Raw genomic sequence first — 21,590 nt, 5'->3', positions numbered from 1 at the left:
ATTTAATAAAATGTTAACTATTAGATTGGCCATGCTTAAGCTGTTTATATTACAAATACCGAGCGAAGCTGGGTAAAAACCCTAGTATACATGAAGATCAATATTAAATTATTCTTTATTAAGAAATTCAATTATGGATTTTTTCTCAAAGCAAGCCGTTCTTTTTGAAGCTGAAATCGCGAATACTTTTCATAAAATAATGGACCAAATATTGGCTGTCCAGACGATCTTCTTTGAATAAACCACATAAAAATACACCATTCGACTTAATTTCCTGATTTTTTCATAACCTTACGCTCTGGGCTTCCATCTTCTGACATTATAGAATCAGTAAACTTATTTATTTGACAAAAAATGTCCTAAGACACCGCTTTTTAAGGCATTAATTATATCTAATTTGTCTTTTAATGATAACACAACACGTTTTCTTTTCCATATTGGTAATATTACAAATAAATATTGAAATCGCGATCAAATTTTCAAGAAACTAACTTGCTTTCAGTATTGAATTTTGAAGACTGACTCATTTCTCCGTCTTATTTTAGAATTTTTATGTTATGAATTTCAAATCAGCAAAATCGTAAAATTTGTGTTTGTTATTAACAATCCGGATAATTGAAGTTCTACTGTAGTTTTTTTTTCAGAATTTATGAAATAAGTTACTTAGTTCGTAATTCCTACAAAATTGTATATGGAGTACGAATATCATTCAATACTAGAAAACCACTAGTTTCATTTGAATGATATGTATTTTAAATGTCAGTATAGCTTATTGACCGGTCACAAATCTGCATGATAGAATTAGTAAAATACTCCTTTGTGAAACAGAGTTAGAACAGTATAGCTCGGTGTTTGCGTCAATGCTAACCACAGAGATGTTGCCGGGTTCGAGTCCTTCGTTGACTTCGATTGAAAATAATTTATTTCCGAGTATTCCTGTAGTGCTGCTGGTCAGCCTTCGATATTCGTAACTTCAAGTCGATCATTTCCTATCAGAGTTTGCCAATTGATCTGATTTCATTGTTGAAACGGTTCCTTACCGAATTGGCAAAACCATCCTACCACTATTTGAATATGATGTACAAGTTTAATATCATAGGTGTGTCGCACAGGGGCGACCTGTAATGGCATCATGGGGAAAATGTAAATTAAAAATAAATATGTAAATACAGAATATGAAATCGTCAAATGACAACAGTAATACTTCCGTATAAGCATGGCCTAACACACTTTGTCAGTTTGTGTACTATACAGTTTTATCTTTATTGTTTTAATCCTAATCTAATCCTGTTATCCATTGTTTTAAATCGCCGAGTTTAAGTTGCGAAAATAGATTTTTTCGTTGGTTTCTTTTCTTGTCACCCATTTTCTGTAACGATAATGTTTCATTTTGTGGTGCTGTAAATATTTTCCCATTTCATCTAAGGCGATAATAATCTATCCTAATCCAACTTTAAGTAATTTTAAAGCCAAGTATTAAATCAATAGATCGATACATTCTTTATATTGATTCCTTTCTGAGACCCCAGTTGGACAGTAAAATGACCCAGAGTTGTAGAGATAGCCAGTGAATATCGCCCACATTTTTAATAGTGTTTTTCATAAACTTTTGATTAATGTTTCATTCTCTTTTCAGATACTGACGGAGACGCTTCCAGTGTGGAGGGTGGAATCAATGGATCAGGTTGTGGGGTCGCCGGGGCCACCGGTGAAGGTCGAGCTGTTGCCGAGCTGCTACTACCACAGTATGCTCTGCTCACTGGCGGACGATCCCGAGATGGCTGTCCCCTCATCACCTTTCCTGATCACTCTAACTTCCACACCCTAGCGCCTCAAGAATACCAAAGATTATTGTTATACCTTACTTCAGTTCCTTCGTAAGTCACACCTACATATATGTATATGTTCTAGAACACCGTTCAAATTAAATATGAGAGATTTAAATGTAACAATTATTCATTTCAGCTTACAAGAGGCAGATTTGGGCTTCCATTTAATTATAGATAGGCGAAAGGATCGTTGGAATTCCATTAAAATAGTCTTACTTAGAATTTCTGTGAGTACCATCATATTGCTTTGCATCTCTAAAACATACTTTTGGATACTAAGTTTTCATTTTTGTGTTTACTCTACAGGAATTTTTTCCCGGGATCATCCATGGTGTTTACGTCCTCCGACCGGCTAGTTTTATACAAAAAGCTTTGTCCGAAGTTAGCAGCAAACTGTTCAAAGAAGAGTTCAAATTTAAAGTCATTGTGTGTTCAACTGTCGACGAACTGTACGACAACATTGACCGATCTCAACTGACGGCTGATCTTGGTGGAGATTTGCCCTACTCTCACCCTGAATGGATCCAACAAAGAATCGTTAGTGTTGTGCATTATTAACACAATCATTTACTTCATAACATAATGCAAACAATTCATTTTTAGATTCTTGTTAAACCAACTCCAAATTCCTATAAATCCTTTGATACAATCGATGATGCTATACCTGAAACTTTCACTCAACCAAATCCTGACGCAACCTCCTTTGAAACTTCCATAGAACCAGATTCTGTTCTCATAAATCCTGATACTGAAACTGTCTCCCGAGCAGATTCCAATGAAGCTACTCCTGAAACTGAAACCATCTTCCAACAAGATCCTGACCCATCCGTTTCTCCACCATCCCTTGAACTTGACATGCCACCGAGATTTTCTATGAATTTTAGCCTTGATGATGTTTGGACGAAGTTATTAACTAAAATGGATTAAAGTTTGCAATGAAACTACTCTTGAAACTGAAACCATCTTCCAACAAGATTCTAACCGATCTGTTTCTCCACTTGATCTTAACTAAAATGGATTTAAGTTTTCATAATCGACATCTGGCACTTTACATTAACTTCAATTATCCAGTATTCCGGCACATATAACACAAACAAGTTATCAACTGAGCCCCACTAGCATTTCAAATTGCAGTACTTGCCGATAAAAATACTAAGCAACTCATACAAAATTCACTGTTAGCTGCCAGATACTGATAGTCTCAGGATAGATAGTCTCCAAATACAAACTACATCTTTTAATTTCATATTACATAAATATTCATATGCAAATTTTACAATTTTTGTTCAAAAATAAATAAATAAAGCAAACTTACATAAAAACAGAGTTTTAATCGTGTACAGTTTAATACTTATATGTACATATCTATAATTTAATGTTTTCTAATCAGAAAATAATTTAAATATTATTTGAAATGCTTTTTAAATATATTTTTTTTATTTATTATTTTGCAGGCATTAGAAAAATTTTCTGGTTTGATGCGTGAAGTTTCCTCCCATCTGGACGTTTTCATGAGAGACATCGTCGATTGTGATCTCGGCAATGATCCGCAACAAACGCGAGAACTTCTAGAATCTCAAGGATCAAAGTCCGTTTTTAATAACATACATACAATTTATATATAAACATTATTTTGTTTTATAATTTAATTGAACATAAACATTCAAGGTATACATCATTGAAAGAGGAAATATTGGGAGCTGCTAGTCACGGAGAACAATTATTAGGCGATATGAAAAAGGAAAGTCAACCAGAAAATGCTATCGGACATATTGCTGCTGTGGAAAGGTTAACTACAATTATCCATTATTTAAACGTAGTGTAGTGCTTTCTATGAATGTACTAAATTGTTTTCTGTTCCACCACTTACAGTAATTCATTGTTGCTGGCTGTAGGTGCAATTTGTCCCCCCCATTTGTGTTGTTTGTTTTTATTTATTTTGTTTTTCATTTGATTTAATTATTTAATTTAAATTTGATCTAATTTTCAACAAAAATCATTGTATTATACTCGTACATACTCCGATGATGCTAATATAATCCTTGCGCACTGATTCATGAAGAAATCTGTGGACAATCTACCATGTGCTTGTTTGCCTTGTAGATAACTGAGGAGTATCTTTTAAATGATTAAACTTGACATAATTTTATTATTTAGTGTTCAATTTAAAATTTATTTATTTTTGTCAATCAATTGAATTCATATGATACATAATGATATAGTACTTTGTGAAAAAATACTTTATAACTTAATAGCTAAATCTCCTACTCCTATTTTATAATTAACTAAAATTGAAACAAACAAATAATATAATAGTATGTATTTTTATTTTAAGATTGCTCGTTCAGCTCGAAGAGACGGAGAGGCAATTCGATGAATTTTGGCAGAGGCATTCATCAAAGTTGAACCATTGGTTGTTGTTTAGGACATTTCTTTTGGATTTCAAAGAAATGCAGGTAATTTGCTAAGCATTTAATTACGAGCAGGATTAAATATAAATTCATCTCCATTCTGCGTGACATTGTGGAACAATCGTGGAGATTCTCGAAACTTCATCGGAGTGCTCAGTTGAAGTTCAAAATTTTTGGACTGTTGATGTCTGCCTGTGACCAAGTCCATTGAATTTAAATTCCTTTTCGGTACCGACTTGTCGAATTCGTTTATGCGACACGAATTTCTTCGAAGCGTAAACAATTCGTGTTGAAGCTTCAATATCTTCTTCTCCTTTTCTTCCAAGCTGACAGAATACTCATCAGCTTGCTGCTTCCGCTTTTCGAATTCAACGTGCACTGAATCCAATTTATTCTTCACCGTCAATAGTTCCTTCTTTAAATTTTGCACAGTTGCCAAGTTGAATTCTTCCATGTTTTTTATTTTGTCTTGAGTTTGACGGCTCTTGTTTTCTTGGTACCGAGTCTCCTCTTCGACCTGGTATGTCCAGAATGCTAGCGACCTCATTGCTACATCCATTGCGATGTCAGGCTTCATTCCAGCTAATACGATCGATTTGAAACCTTCGGGCGGGTCAAGATCAGCTTGAACCAAGTCGTATTTGTCAGTCAGTTGAATGTTGCAAGCGGGACAAGTGACCACACCCCGAGACGGGTTGTTGAATTCAAATTCGCCATGTTCCATGCAGAAAGCGTGAGAGCAACTGGTTACCCATGCTTTAACTTGTAAGGGTTTCCGACATTTTTTGTAGTTGCACAGAATGTAAGGAGCCATTTTGTTGAATGTGAAAAAAGGATTGAAACAATTGAACACTTAGAATTGAAAAATTCATTTTTTTTTTTTTTTCAAACTATTTTGAAACCATTATTTAAATAAAGGTTAGTTTATTGTTAAAATTTATATGATTTATTCCATTTTCAGGCTGTTTTGGATGCTCATATGAAGACGGCTTGTGATATGACTGAAGTCGGAGAAACCGCAGGTCGGGTAGATACTCTCATCAAAGAAATCAATGCTTTTGAAAAAATATGCATGTCTGATGTAGAACGTGCTGAGGAAATCGTTCAAGTCGGTGAGTTATACTTTAATTAATTTTCCAAAGTACTATAGAGTGTACAGCAAAAATACGTAACTGTACCAACCATTAAATTTTTGTTGATAATAAAAAAAATCAGTTTGTTTTATAGTTTCATTGTCCTAATTGTAAGCATGAAAGTATAATGTATTATTATATACCATTAAAGGTGAATGCTTGATGCTAAATCCGCTAAGTGCCATAGATAGTATTCAATCAAAATGCGAAGAACTGCGTAGAACCAATAAATTGTTGGAAGAAAAAATCCAAAAACGACATCTACTTTTATCCAAAGCCAGAGAGCTGATGGATCGCATTGATAAGGTTAATACATAAATAAATTGCTACTTGAATATTGCACGTTTAAAATTTATAATTACGTATGATACATTCATAGGCAAATCAATGGTGTGCTGCCGGAGTTGAAATGTTAGCAGTTAGCGTTGCACCTTCGTCATCACCAGCAACGGAGCTTAACAACCTGGACGCCTTCATTCAAGCTGCCCATCACTTTGGTTTGACGGCTCCGAACGAATTCAGGGAAGCCCTTCTGAAGTCGGCAACGCAAGAAACCAAAGCATTAGTTACTCAAGTGAGTTGAAAGCCCATATTTATTAAACCAGCAATTCTTTTATATTTGTCAATTACATATGGAACTACTCTGATAACCAAGAAACTGTATATTATATTAACTTGTGTTATTTTGTATAGGTTTTACAACGTGTGGATGATGTATGGTTGATGCTGGGTGCTCGCCGTCAATCTTTGCAGCGAGCTGTCATCCGTCCACCAAGACCTGTTCAACAGGTGAATCCTCAAGCTCCCGCCCTTCCTGTTCAACATGATGCTGTTACTAACAATTGTGTTAGGCAGAAGGTAGGATCTAACATTTTTCTGTTTAATTCGATGGTGAGATGCATCTGTTAACTATCGTAGCGTCGCTTCTACTTGTCGACTTTTGTACAATTTGAACTAAATTAATAGTAAGAACTACATATATTTTCTTTAACTATTAACATTTTCATATTAGGAATAGCAATTAAAAACAGAATAATGTTTTTGCTATGTATTTCAACGTTGGTTTCACTTATTCTACATATGTATACAGTGATGACTTATATAAATAGTACTCAAGCCTCCAGCTGACTACATTATTTCTAATACTTTTCTAGTTTATAACTATATCAGTAATTAAATCAAATTGCGTCAACAAACAATTCTGAGATTTACGTCTGATATATGACATAACTTACGTAATAATAACAAAGCTTCCGACAATTCCAGAATATTCAAGAACGCTTATAGTAATCAATTTTTATTACACACTATTCATTGTTTTATTTATTTTTGAAATTGATCATTGAAAATTTATGAACAGTGATGTAATATTTTCCCACGTTATTTTGACATGATGAGCAAGCGGCTTTTTTTTCTTTCATTATTTAATTCACAATATTTCCCTATTTGCATATACGCATGCAAATTATGAGTGGGTCAAGTCCTACACCTTTACCTTGAAGGTTCAATGTCTTCGGAAGTAGGTGTCGTTTGAATACAACATCTGAAAATCTCAAGATCATCGGCAAACGCCTTACAAACGCCTACAAGGTGCTACCTAAACACATCTCGATTCTTACATACTTACATATCTTTACTATGCACATATCGTGCAGGGTGGGACAGAAATAATTAGAAGCTAAATAAAACCAAACTGTAATATGCTACAAGATGACACTATCACTCAGGTGAGCTCAACATGTTTTCGACACTTTCCTGAGCAAATTATAACTGAAATTTCCTATTGGATGTTACTATTCCACTAAGTTGAAGTCGTTTGAAGTTGATGAACATATGTATGTACGCTTTTTCCATCAAATACCCACAGAAAGACATGACTTGGTGCAGGAACATTTCTTAACACGTAATATTAATTGTAATAAAAATTGCGCGCATTACACACTCACCGATCCAACCCGTTCGAAATGATGAATTTTTTTTTTTTAATGCTTTTTATTATTACGAAATTATGTTCACAATACATCTTATATCTATTTTAATAGCTACTGATCTACTGATCATTTTCTATTTTACAATTAAATTAAATTTGGTTAGTAATCATAGTATTATATTATTCTAATGTTAATCTACAGCATAATAGGAAAAAGAGCTCAAAAACCTATTTACAATCCTTATAAATGTTCATAATACATCTAATACATAATATTAATTAAAGACTCTGTAAAGTCGATGACATAAAGCATATGAAATTATGAATAAATGTATGTGTGTGTGTGTGTGTGTGTGTGTGTGTATGTATGTATGTGTATGTGTCACCCGTCACTTGGCCTGACGTCGCACATGCCTTTCGTCGCTCGGCCTGACGTCCCATGACGCTCCACCCCCCCCCCCTCATACTTCCCCGCGTCTTCTCGACCAGTTGACTCTGATTGGCTGTGTCTCCACGGTCTGGCACATACCCGCATATGTACATCGCGTCCGTTTTGTATATGCATATATTATTATGCTCCTTTGATTTACTTTTCATTTAAAATGCTCATTTTTAAGTAACTAATAGTATAACATTATTGTCAATGATTACACACAAATATGTACTAACATTATCAACGGTGAAATTGATCGACACTAATCGGTATAGTAAAAGTTATTATACAACACAATCAATTGGACGTGTTATACGTGACTATTGAGTGTTTAGATCTTCGATAGCCAATTTTCGATGCTCGCATGAAGTTTGTGGCACATTTTCATCATCCTAATACAACATATGTATAGGCGGTCATCGTTTTCACCGTCGGTTTCACTCGGGTGGTCCAAATCATTTTTAATTGTTTCAAAAGCTTTCTCCGGTGCTGACTTATCCGGCAGATTCCTTCGTGACTTAATATCGTATGGTTCGTATCGATTACTTGTGTATAATCAATTATGCGCATTTTTCACGACCGTTAAGCTCATCGCGGAGAGTGGATCTGAAATGAAACGACGTATCGATTTTACTTTTACCGAAATGCAAACATTTGCATAGTTTACTGTCGGGCGTGACATCAATGCTCGCTCTTTTCTACATGCACTAATGTATGCGTGCTTGGATTTGAATAATTTTATTTGGATTTGAATAATTTTATAATTTCATTTATCGGCCCGGCAACAAAAATAATGCTCCTCTTTAATATAGCTCGCATGACGGATTCGGTTTTCGCCGGCAAATCAAACGTCAAATGGGTTGCCAGTAACAAAAATAAAATTAGAAAAAATAAATACCGCCCCTAACAACCTAATCTTAATCTAATGAATAGGGCCAACCTTAACTTAACCTAACATAACCTAACTCTTAAATAAATAAGTATTGGCTGCTGAGATATTATGATCTCCCAGTGAAAATATAACTGGTTATGATTTCACTGAATCGTCAAATTTTATTTTTGTTACTGGCAATCCGTTTTCACGTTTGATTTGCCGGGCGAACGCCGATTCTGTCGTACGAGCTATTTTAGAGATGTTAATTTGAAATTAAATGTCGATTTGACATTTGTCGTGTATTTTATTTTACAGCCGTGCCAAAAATATTATCGATTTTAAGTGTTGTTTTAACGAGAAATTAATTTATATGTTTTGTAAAAGTGATACTTCTCCTTAAAAGGTCTCCACTTATTTCTTATTTGTTCTTCCTTATCATTTTTCCAACGGGAAGTACTTTTTAGTGTCGATTTTTAAGCTTTTCCCAGAAACTATTCTGCGTACATATGTATACCTATAACCAGCAGAATAGACTAGTCGTTAGCATGAAATGCTTTGAGCAGAGTAGTCACGGGTTTAAATCCCACTGGTTTCTGCTGACCAGACATTTGTGACTCCATATCGATCGTTTCCTATCGGAGTTTGCCGATTTGTCTGATTTTCATTGAAACAGTTCCAACAAATTGGCAACCTTACCCATTTTCTCGCAAAATCTCGAGTTTCAACAATCTCGAATTTCGCTGAATTGTATATAATGCTGCAAATTTACAAATTTGGACATAGATGTCTCTGTGAATATTGATTGATATGTATTTATGTTCTTTTTATAATACTAATAATATTTGTATCAAATGTACAATGTTTCTGGCCAGGTAGGCGAATTGGGGCTACCTGTTAGGCTGAAAGATAAAAATAAAATAAAATATATAGAATTGAAAAATCATTAGTAATGCTAATGAATAGGAGTACCATTAAAGCCACAAAAGTTTCTCAGTAGCGTCGCGAGGTTCTTAATTTTACTAATTTTTATTTAACTTTTTGACCTTTCAATATTTTAAATTATAATCCTTAATCGAAATGTTGAATTGCGAGGAAACAAAAAAAAATCCGATCATCTGAAAGTAGGTGTTTTATTCTTTCGTAGAAAGTCAAAAAGTTCAATCGTAAATTTAATACACTATCATAGTTGTTTATTTGTAATCTTTATATTCCTCATATACATATATACATATATAAATGAAGTCACGAGTTGGAAACCACTGCTTTTTTATCGGTGTCATTAATTTTTAGTATGCATAATTTTCATCTTTTGAATTTCGTTTCACAACTCAAGGATCTTCTTCCGTTTTATTGTTTTCGTGTTTATATTTTTCGTCCATTGTTTCATTTCTGTCTCTCGCTCTTCACAATTCAGGCCGTTTTATGCAAATGTTCCATACAGAAATCCTACTCTGACTTTTCTCAACAAAAAAAAAAGAAGCATTGCCTGAAGGCACCAGTAATCGATTGTTTATCGAGGCTTTTCACGTGTTCACTCTTTATTTCTCAATCTCTCTTTTGTAGTCCGAAAACACTGGTCTTTAACGTATTCCGTTCTACATTTTTACCGCATTATCAATAAATTTTCGATTTCGATACGAGGTGTGATCAAGAAAAAACCATGAATGTGATTTCTGTATGTACATATGTACATATATACATATGTACCTATAAGAACTAAAAAGTTGAGCTAAATCCAATCAGAATTTTCATCTTCAATCAATTCTTTGCGAGTTAAATCTCGTCAGTTTTATTTGCATCGTTACTAACGAGTAGGCCTTAATCGAGTTCATCAAGTTCAAATTCAATCATCGCAGAGGATAGTCATAGAGGAATTTCGCTTCAAAGCTCTGCACTGATTGGATAATTTTTTAATTAAGTCTTTATGTAAAGTGAATATCAGGAAATATACATATAACCAAGAAATATATATATATATATATATATATATATATATATATATATATATATATATATATATATATATATATATATATATATATATATCACCAGGAAATATACGTATATAATCCTAAGTGTAGCATTGGGTCGTTCACAATTGCCTAATCGCGAAATCAGGATGATTATGCTATAACAAAGTATGATGTGAAAAAGTAGAAATGTAGGTAAATCGAACAACAAACCGAGCGATTATGAACGCTTTTGCTCCAAAGAGCACCTGCTACATATTTATGCACTTTCGTCTTTTGAGGCTATCCAACTATGTATGTATGTATGTATGTGTGTTGGATCCGGTAGAAGTCAATTCGATAACACCAAAGTCAAAACCAATTAAAAAACAAGAAAAATTGAAATATGTAGGTACATGCTTGCATACTTATTACGCTGAACAGTAGGTACTTATAACCGGAAAGATTTTTTCGATTGTAAAAAGTAATGTTTTTAAAAGTTTTGGGTCAAAAATTTTACAGTTGGTCTGACCAAATCATTTGATTGTAAAACGGGCTTCGTCAGAGTTGCCAATATGTAATTAACGTAAACTTACATATGTACGTATATGTACGTAGGTAGGAATAGAAAATATTTTTGGTAATTGTGCAAATGTGACAAAAATCTAAACTGCAGTTGCATATATGTATGTCACAATGATATTATGTATATTTCAGTAAATTCATAACCAGTTACATTTTCAGGGTTGGTTTTATTCATTTAAGATTAGATTGTTAGGGTTGGTATTATTTAAGGGTTAGGATAGGTTAGGTTATGTAGGGGTTGGTCCTATTCATTTAAGATTGGGTTGTTAGGGTTAAATTTATACAGTTAAACGTAGTAAATTCATTGTTTGATTCATATTCACTGCTTGAATTGGTGAAAATATATTTTCAGTTGAAATATGCTTTCACTGTAACATGCAAATGTAGTTTTCAATTCATCGTTCATGTGTCTAGTATTTTGTTTAATAATGTTTGGAGTCCTTGAAATGCCGTCTACATAATTTATCTTTATTTAAAAGTAATAGTAATAACTTCTAATAACTGAAACCTTTTTAAAAATAAACTTAATGGATTTTTGTAGTTCATCCTTTTTACAAACCTCCTTTTAGCTTCACTTCGATTACAATTCTGAAAAAAATTTGCCTCTTATCCGATCGTTTTCATACTTTGCCATATTGCTCATTTTGTTCATCAACATAAGTAAATGGATCCTCCGCCATAACGATGGTGCAAAAATACGGTCTCCGTAGTTTTAATGTGCGCGCGCAGAATTCGGGAGGAAAAGCCTGTTCCTATTGATCCTGTTGTATCCTGCTCGCGCAAATTAAGTGAGTATGTACCGTTTACCATGCACCCTTTTTTTTGATCTTTCGACTTAAGATCTTTCGATTTTCGATCTTTGCCTTCCGATATTTGTGTTTTCTGTAATTTAACATTCTGGCTCGCAAAAATATCGCGTTAGGCGCGTTTGAAACTTCTACGATGAAAAAGTGCCTGACGTTTATCCAACGCTTGTTTAGACTATTCTCACTTTTCGCCATGTCAGATTTCAATTGTTTAAACGTCTATAACTTTTTCTTTTTTCACTCTGTATTTTTACTTTATCTCTATATGTATATACGTACGTAGTAACAATAGATGAAGTTTTGTGATCTTGCAAAAATTCCAAATCGAGATTTTGACTGATTCGAACTCGGAATCGATCACTGATCACGCTTTCATGATCTAGAAAAAATGTGTATCTGTGTCTGTGTATTTTTTCAAGTTTATCTTTTGTAATTTTTCTTGTTTGTTTTCTTTTTGTCTATTTTGAGTGGCTAATATTTTTTTTTCGGTTTTCTCTTTTGTTTTTTATTTTCATTTTATTGTTTTTGTTTACATTATCTTATTTAAATTTTTTTCTGTACTACTGTTTGAAACCTCTTGGTCCATAGGCTTTGCAGCCTTTCCCGAGTAGTCTTAAATAAATAAATACAAAATATTATATGTGCATTCGTTCGTGGAATTGCATTTGAAACTTTTCTACTTTTTATAGCCCACTATAAAATTCCCGCCCTCCCACTGACCGAGCGCGACATAAAAACAAATGGTTTTTCTAATTAATCGATTGCATTCGGTACGCGAGATTCTTTCATTTGACCTCCTCTCTTTCGAATTCGAATGAATTTAAAGTACTGTTGTAAAATACTGTTGAATATTAATGAAATTCACATTCGAAAAGTCGTATCACCACTCCTACAGGTATCTCCATACGGGTAAATTGAAAGCCGATTGTATTCTCTTTTCATAAGCTTCATATTCCGATTAGCATTTCGCTAAAAGGCGACGATTGAAAAAGTGGTGAACCGTATTCAACACCCTCGCAAACGATGCACTTCCCATGCAAGGGGACAACAATAAATTGATTGATTGGGCAATTGACATTGCACTGCGCAATGCACTCATTATAATTGCAAGCATTCACATCCGATGAGTGTGTTTTCATTTAATAATAAACAATGCATCTTTTAGTAGTTAGATTTCAGTGGAAGCGGTCTGGTATGGTTAACCCGTTTGATTTGCACCTCGATCGTAAATATTGCTGTGAAATTTCGACCCAATATATGTATGTATGTACAATCGGCAATGATTTATAATCGAATTGAACCACATTGTGGGAATTTCCCGATGGGTTCAAAAGTTCTGTCCTTTCTGAAAGAATCCCGCTGGAAAATCTCATCATTCCTTGTGACCTAGTTTCCTTTTTTATAGTACGAAATATTTCCTTGTTGCTATCAATGTATGATCCTGCGATTGTTTGATTTTACACTTTTGTTGTTTATGATATATTTGTTTACTTCCTATATGATTTCATAGATGAAATACTATAATATGTTGATCGTAGATATCACTCTCTACGATATTTGTATCATAGCAGTTTTACTCCGCCAAATATTCAATTCAAATAATATGTTTCGAACTGTTTTTGTCAAGTAAAATATATATTTTTTCAGGTGAAATTTTAATTAATAATTAATTTAATTTTTGAATATTGCAAAAGACATGTGTAAAATAGATACAAAGTTCTTCAACTAAAGGTGCAGATACACAGAGTGGTTCGCGGCACGTTTTTTTTTTAGATAATTTTTCACACAAGGATAAAAACGCTAGCTCGCCTATCCTGTCGCGATCCAGGGCAAAACTAACCCCTTCGAATGTTTTCGGTGATGTTTTATCATTGATTTGACAGTTATCGATAACGGTGATTACCATATTTGAAGAAATGTAGGGAGACTTACATAACATCGTGCGAATCAACAATGCATGAAGATACGCCCATCACAGCTGAAAATCACGAGCACGCTTATGCCTTACGATTCAGTGTGTTGTTACCATAAAACATCTTCTTGCCTTATATAGTTAAACTAGTGGTTTTAACTAGTGGTTTAAATCCAGCTTCGCTCGGTATTTGTAATATAAACCGCTTAAACATGACTAATCTAATAGTAAACATTTTTATCAAATTTATTTGAATATTTTTATTTTATATGAATTTATTTGAATACTCATTTGTTTTTTTATTAAATTGACTGTCACGCACAAACAAACATATATACTAAGTCTCTTTCGAAATTATATGTATACCAGAATCCGGCGCCAGCGCCTTCGCCCCCGGAGCCTTTGGTGCCCCCGGGACTTTCGAATCCTTTGCATCGAAAAAAAATCGAATCGGCGCCTATGAATCGAAAAATAAATAAATCGAATGTTTTGTCTACGAACCAACCAACCAAGGTTACATATATGCAAAGTCTCTTTCGAAATTATATATTAGATAACATTTTAAATCCTTGAAAGACCTATGCATAATTTAATAATTCGTCGCTACGAGTGTATGAGTGATGAATCACTGCGATAAATTGTCCGATTTATTGAAAGGACTAATCGCTTATACTGTAAGCCTCTAATTTAATCTGTAAATTTACTAAAAGATAATAATATAATAATATACGAATTCAAACATGTATATATGTAATACCAAACAAAACTTGTTAATGATATTTTGTTTATAAGAAGCCTTCTTTTTGACACTTGTTGCCTTTGTATAATATGAAGTTAAATATATATAAAAAATAATGATTTTTGCAAAATTCCTCAACCAATACATGAATGTAAAAAAATGTTGCCTTACGTACATACATATATGGAAACATTAAAAATTGCATTTATAGTTGATTTCTTGTTTGTGATTGTTGATTAATATTTATATCTTTTAACGCTTCTCTTTTAAACAGGCATTTTTTTTGTGTTACTTCATTAATCATGATAAGTACATTCTCCAGTGACCTCCCATTGCCCTTTAACTTTCACGGAAAGTAAAAAGGGAAGGAACTTCGAATTGTTTGGATAAGAAGTACAGCAGTGTTAATTTATTTGAAGGCAATTGCTCAACACTATAAATAAACTTGTTTATCTTTTCGAGTCGCGTACACCACTATGCATATTTATTTATACACTTTCGTATCAAAAAGTGAAGCGTGAAATATTTCGTAATGTTTAACTTTAACCAATATTGGTTAGAGAAGCCTGTAACGCAAACCCGTTACGCAAATTTTACATTATTCGCGTACGATTGATGTGCCTCTTGAATACAAACATACATATATTGATTTTATTATGTAATCTAGGTATTGATTTTATATACATACATATGTACTATAAACTTTGAACTGAACTTGTCTTCAACCCCAAAGTGAATAAACTTAACCGTTACCTAAACCTTGTCGAACGGAATGGATACTAACGTACTCTTTCCGGTGTTAGTTAGTTGGAAGTTTAATTTGTGCACATACATATGTGTGTTTAGTTTTTTTTTAATGCTTAACATCTTCAGTTCCCATCTGCCACCTGTCTTTAAAATATAGCGTTCTTATGACGTTTATGCATCTTCAGAGGACGTTAACCTATTGCGCAATGGCGATCCTCTCTAAATGATAACATTTCTCGATTTGCACAATATTATAATGCTTATCGTGAGAAGTTAATTTTATTTATATCCGAAACGTTTGCGAATTCGTATTTAAGAAAAATCGGTGAAAGCGCATCTCGATGCGATTTTTTACGTATTATTCGTCTTTTTCGTCCACTTCTTATGCAATGTGGTTATTTTTTTCGTATGTATATTTCGAAGACTTTGTCTAGGAAGTTTCGCACGTTTCAACGGAAACGACTGCTTTCATTCTAATAAAAATATTTAATTTATCTATGTAGGTATGTAAATAGGTAATTACATATGTGCATTTTCGTATGAACATTGAACCAGAGTGAAAGTTTTCGCAATAAATATTTTTGAAAATCAATATGAAGTTTGGAGATTGCTTATTAATTTATATTTCACCGTAAAATATGTTTATTTTCCATTGATGATGATCTTCAAATCTTGACTTTCCGTTTGACGTTCACTATATGTATGTACAATGCAGTGTGGCAGAAAAACGGTATTCTACAACTTCAACTGGGTTTTTGCACGTTCTTTTCAATTTAATTTATTCGAAGTAATTATTTATCATTGAGCAAATAATATTAATATACAAGAGGACTTGTTTTTTTTTAATTCTCTCTATATGTAGAATAAAATTTGTTTATATTTTGGCGCTGCCCGTATCCCAGTTGCTTAGATCAAATATCATATGTATGTACATAGGTATATCAGTAGATTTTAATGTTTTCTTCATAAAACAAATGCTTTACTTCAAATTTCAATCTCCTTTTCTTTATTACAAGCTTTTTGCTATCTTCACTCTGTTAGTTAAGTGACATTAATGCCCGTCAAAAAATCGTGATCTGATTTTGAACCACTTAACTCTTCTGGCCGCTTTGATATCTAACAAATATACTCTTTAGATCGCCTTGATATTCACCAACATACGGGGGTTAGCTAACATTGAGGTAAACTAGTGTCCCCGACAGGAAGCTAGAGGAGCTCAATCATTGAATAACTCATTTAAAATTACATCAGATCGTAGCGATGATAGCCAGCTATCCAAACGTGACTTTCTACCGCCCCTTTGCAACTCAAACGTTAAAAACTTGATCAGTAGTAAAACTCACTTTTTTTATACTTCCACATCTATGTAGTTAACTTCTCAATATCTGAAGCCATCCTTTACAATAGATTACATCTTCTCAGATCTTGCAAAGTCACAGTTAAAATATGAAAAGTTTTTCATACGTGGCAACCTAAGTTGTTTATAATAATTAAATTTATTAACATTAAAAACCAGGTAGGAGACGATCTTTTGGTTGAAAAACCTCAAGTATGTATTTCAAAATTCATAAAAATTGGTTTTAATGTTGAAACAAAAAAGTTGAACTGAACATGTATATCTTATTCTTGGTAACTTCACTATTTTTTGGGTAATTTCATCCAAAGTGATGTTTCATTCATCCGCAAAATATGCAACAGCCAGTTTAATTGAAACCTCTCAATGAATGATTATCGTCGATTTTGAATCTCTAATTATTTTACTTCCTAAATGCCACTTCTACTTTCTGAACCTTGAACTGAAGTATTATTCAAAATTGATGTCAGCAGATTATTATCTATCTCATAATTACTCAGATGGGTCTTTTTCATTAGCTTGGACCGCTTGGACATTCACTTGCGCTAATTTGATCACTCGACACTCGGACGTTACGCGTAACGTAGCAACGGCCTAGTATCCAAATTAGCTCAGTTCGAGTACATTTGTATCGCTTCAACCCGATATTAAGGACTTTTTTATACCTATCGCAAACTGAACGCTTAATATTTCCAAAACAAGCTATTTCACACTCGTTCTGATGAAAATATAATAGTTCAATTATGCTCCTCCACAGATTGATTACCTAAACACAATCTGCTTTAGGTCATCGACTTTAGAGTCTTTAATTAACATTATGTATTAGATGTATTATGAGCATTTATAAGAATTGTAAATAGGTTTTTGAGTTCTTTTTCCTATTACGCTGTACATATTTACATTATAATAATATAATATTATGAGTACTAACAAAATTAAATTTAAATTGTAAAATAGAAAATGATCAGTAGATCAGTAGCTATTAAAATATATATATAAGATTTATTGTAAACATAATTTAGTAATAATAAAAAGCATTTAAAAATAAAAAAAATTAGTAAGTTTGTTTCAGGGAATGTTAAATGCTCTTAAATAATGTTAAATTATTAATATTATTAAATTATTATTAAATTATTAAATTATTATTGCTCTTATTAATGTTAAATGCTCAGTCTGCAACATAATTTGAAGCATTTATTACTGAACATAAAACTTCTGTACTAGTCAAAGAACTCGAGATTGCATTTTGCATAATCATCATGAAAATCGTCAGGCGATCGCAAACGCAATTGCATCCATTCGAGAAAATCAACATCAACGTCCTCATTTAAGTTCACCTCCAACGTATAAAATCGACGTTTATAATTTCTCGAATAGTCCATAATCGTAAGACGATAATCAACCGTATTTGTACGTGCGTGTATTATGGCAGTGGAACGTACATACATACATATGTAACGCACTGAACTTGTGTACTTCAAATGAAGTAGACCAAAATGGCGTGAATTGCACTCAACCGCAATACTAATGCAATATCAGTTAAAATTATGCATTGCCATATTCGTTCATTTGTGTGTCTACGTTTGTATGTCTGATATTATGCATGTGCGAATTTCCCGGTTCGCAGTCCCCATAAGGTCTGAGTGCTTCTCGTCTGCAATTGTCAAGAGTGCTGTGGATTTCAATGGTCCACAGACTTGTACCGATGCTTGATTGATGAACGAGGAGACCTCGCAGTGTTTCTGAAACTGAGGTGCGTACGTTCGGTACAATATGCATGTGCGTTATTAAAGGCGCAGACACACATAGAGGAACGTGGCACGTGTTTGTTTTTTTTTTTTAGATATTTTTGCACATATTGACATATGATCGATAATGGTGATTCCCATATCTGAAGAAATCTAAGGGAAACTTGTCGAAGAAAATCCCTGCAATGTGAGACATGCTTTTTCATCACAGGTGGCCAAAAACGTACCCGTTCCGTACGATTCAGTGTGTTTGCGCATTATATACTCTACATTAATAATTTATTCGATTTTTGTTATGATGTGGTTTTATGTACATAGTTATAACACTTCTGTTTGTGTAGTTCAAATTTTACAATGAATTTTTGGTCCACTTCTTTTGTCTTGAGCAATTTGTTAGTCACCGGTTTTTTTCAGTGACAAGCAACTTGTCTATAATTTTTTTTTGTTTGTTAGTAATAATTGGGAAGAGGTGTTCTCAAAGTAGTATGTATACATGTATGTACATATGTACATATGTATATTGGTTTTCAAGGTCTCAATATATTAGTAACTAATAGACAGAACGTTTTAACTTTATTATGATTCCTTGAAAGCTCTTTTTAAAACCTATTTGGTCACAAAACTGCATGTGATGAAATATTAAATATATTTAACTATTTAATATATCTCTCACTACGGAAAATTTTGTATATAGAGATTTATTGGCATACTTATCTGTAGTCACCGGAGCCTGAGGGGGCCGTGTATTGTTCAAAGGTTGTAAATTCATTGTTAAAGGTTTGTCGAACAATGGATAGCACTGTGACTATCCTACCTCTACTTATCTGCAAAAAATCCCGTGAAAGGGCATTCTCAAGGCGCAGACACACAGAGAGGTATGCGGCACGTGTTTTTTTGTTTTTTTAGATAGTTTTGTACAGCCAGCAGTATGGCTCGGTGGTTGCGTTTATGTTTAGCACCGAGAAGTTACCGGGTTCGATCCCATTCCAATCTTTAATACTGCTAGATTAGCACGGGAGTTTAGAGTTTGCCAATTTATCTGATTTCATTGTTGAAACGGTTCCTCCATCAAAGTGGCAAAACTCATCCCACCCGCTGTCACAAATATCTGAATTTGATTTATGTACAATATGTTAAAATGTATGTACAAGTCTAAATCCATAGATATCTCTATGTATTAATTAATTGTTAGTTTCGTGTTCTTCAGCCTCTCGAAATACAGTGATTTATGTAATAAAAATGCTGTAATGTTTGTAATTATGTAATAAAAATTCTGCAATGTTTACCTGTTAGGCATTCTTGGTATATATCTATGTAAAATAAAAACAAAATGAAAATGTAAAAAAAACGCTAGTTCGCCTGATCTCTGCTATGGCCCCCAAGCCAAAAATTCTTATATTGACATAGGTTTGACAATGTTGATTCCCATATTTGAAGAAATGTAGGAGAAACTTGAAAATAAAACCCTGCGAAGTGAGAAAATTTCTTTCACCACAGGGGGCCTAGAACAGTGTGTTTGCGCCTTTATTGTGCTTCGGATGTCTTGGATTACATATGCGAATTGTGTCCGATTTACCATATGATTTCCATCCATGATCTTGCCTGAAAAATGCACGAGTTTATCGCGACGACCTCCATCTCGTTAGCAAATTAATTTCAACATACATACATAATTTATTTGTGTTTTATTACGTATGGTTTTGAATTGTAGATTTGTAACAGGTCATTTTCCCACTGACATGGCTACCCAGCGACAGTGTGGAGCGACACGATGTAACAGTCTTTCGTCGAATGAGTCCAAAGTGACGTAAATATTGAAAATTTTTGAAAAACACGAGACGAGATCATTACGCGAACGAATCATTCGATTAATATGTAAAATTAAACAACGCAATCGACCGAAGGCAGGTTAACGGAAAACTGGACAATAAATTACGACGAAGCACATCAATTATGATTTCATCACGATGTTTAAGGAGGATTGGTTCAATTAGATGATTCCGAGCAATAAGAACTGCTCGAAAAATGTGATCACCGTTTGAACCAAGTACCATATGCTAATAGGCGTAAAGCTTTGTCTACGGTTAATCCAATGTATACGAAAATTAGATCTTGTCTTGTTTCAAAAGTCACTACATGCTACTGGTATATGGTACATATTTAGTAATTGTATATGTTACAGTTGAATTGTATCTTCCAGTTGTAATATATTTTGAATAGTTAGAATACATTCCAACTAACCTGGTACTACATACATGATTACCGTTATAGTTGAAGTGTATTTTCAGTTGTAATATATTTTGACTAGTTGGAATATTCATATGGCGAATTATATTCCAACTGGTCAAAATATATTACAATTGAAAATACATTTCAACTATAAGTTGGTACCAGTTTAGATGGAGAAGTTAGGTTTTCGTGAAAACGTCACTTGAGTTGGAAAGTTACATTTTTGTTTTGAACACATTCTTAGAGTCATCGTAATACGATACTCATTACCTTTATTCGTAATACCCAATAAATATTAGGGCGCGATCACACAGCGAGGGAGCGGTATGCTATACGCGGGATATTTTTTTTAGATAGTTTTAAACACACACAAGTTGTAGGGTCATACCCGGTACGATACGCCGGATCTTACGGGATCGTGCGGGATCGGGGCGGTCTCGTTGAAATTCTATAGAATTGTTTATACTAACTTGACGGTGATATATAGTAATTCGTCGACCCTCGGACGACGCTTGACAGTGATCGATAACGGTGTATCCCATATTTTTTTTGACATCTCCTCCCAAGCTTCATTGCGAATGTTTTGGTCCTTATATTTTACGGATCTGACGTCATAGACACATTCGTACTGTCGCACAACTTCTATTAATTTTTCTGACATTATGAACTGCGATGTACCGATATTATGAACTGCGATGACCGAGCTCAAAAGACGATTATTGATTATTGAATTATTGAATTCTTTATTATTGAATTATAAAGCATTCTTGAATTCTAAAGCATTATTATTACGCATTATTGAACGCATTATTGAATTCTAAAGCATTCGTAAAAACATCAGAGCTGTCAAAACTCAACTGTTATATTACAACTGGCGCACATTGTTGAAAGTGTATATGCTTTTGTAGAGA

At 33.5% G+C, this 21,590-nt stretch overlaps 1 protein-coding gene across 2 annotated transcripts in view; it reads left to right on the top strand.

Annotated features, from left to right (window-relative positions):
• Nucleotides 1-21,590, top strand: part of LOC143915453 (guanine nucleotide exchange factor DBS-like) — a 93,496-nt gene that overhangs the window by 16,522 nt on the left and 55,384 nt on the right. The window contains exons 2-11 of one of the 2 annotated variants that reach the window (XM_077436113.1): nt 1,637-1,877; nt 1,966-2,056; nt 2,136-2,366; nt 3,284-3,417; nt 3,498-3,617; nt 4,165-4,285; nt 5,202-5,352; nt 5,525-5,679; nt 5,753-5,947; nt 6,067-6,231. In XM_077436113.1, the coding sequence (XP_077292239.1) occupies nt 1,637-1,877; nt 1,966-2,056; nt 2,136-2,366; nt 3,284-3,417; nt 3,498-3,617; nt 4,165-4,285; nt 5,202-5,352; nt 5,525-5,679; nt 5,753-5,947; nt 6,067-6,231 (1,604 nt within the window). The remainder of the gene's footprint in view (nt 1-1,636; nt 1,878-1,965; nt 2,057-2,135; nt 2,367-3,283; nt 3,418-3,497; nt 3,618-4,164; nt 4,286-5,201; nt 5,353-5,524; nt 5,680-5,752; nt 5,948-6,066; nt 6,232-21,590) is intronic. The other variant, XM_077436115.1, reaches the window with a different exon arrangement.

This window comes from Arctopsyche grandis, chromosome 8 (genome assembly GCF_051622035.1).
Source record: "Arctopsyche grandis isolate Sample6627 chromosome 8, ASM5162203v2, whole genome shotgun sequence".
NCBI classification, from domain to species: Eukaryota; Metazoa; Arthropoda; class Insecta; order Trichoptera; family Hydropsychidae; genus Arctopsyche; species Arctopsyche grandis.
This window is presented reverse-complemented; position numbering and strand designations above follow the sequence as displayed.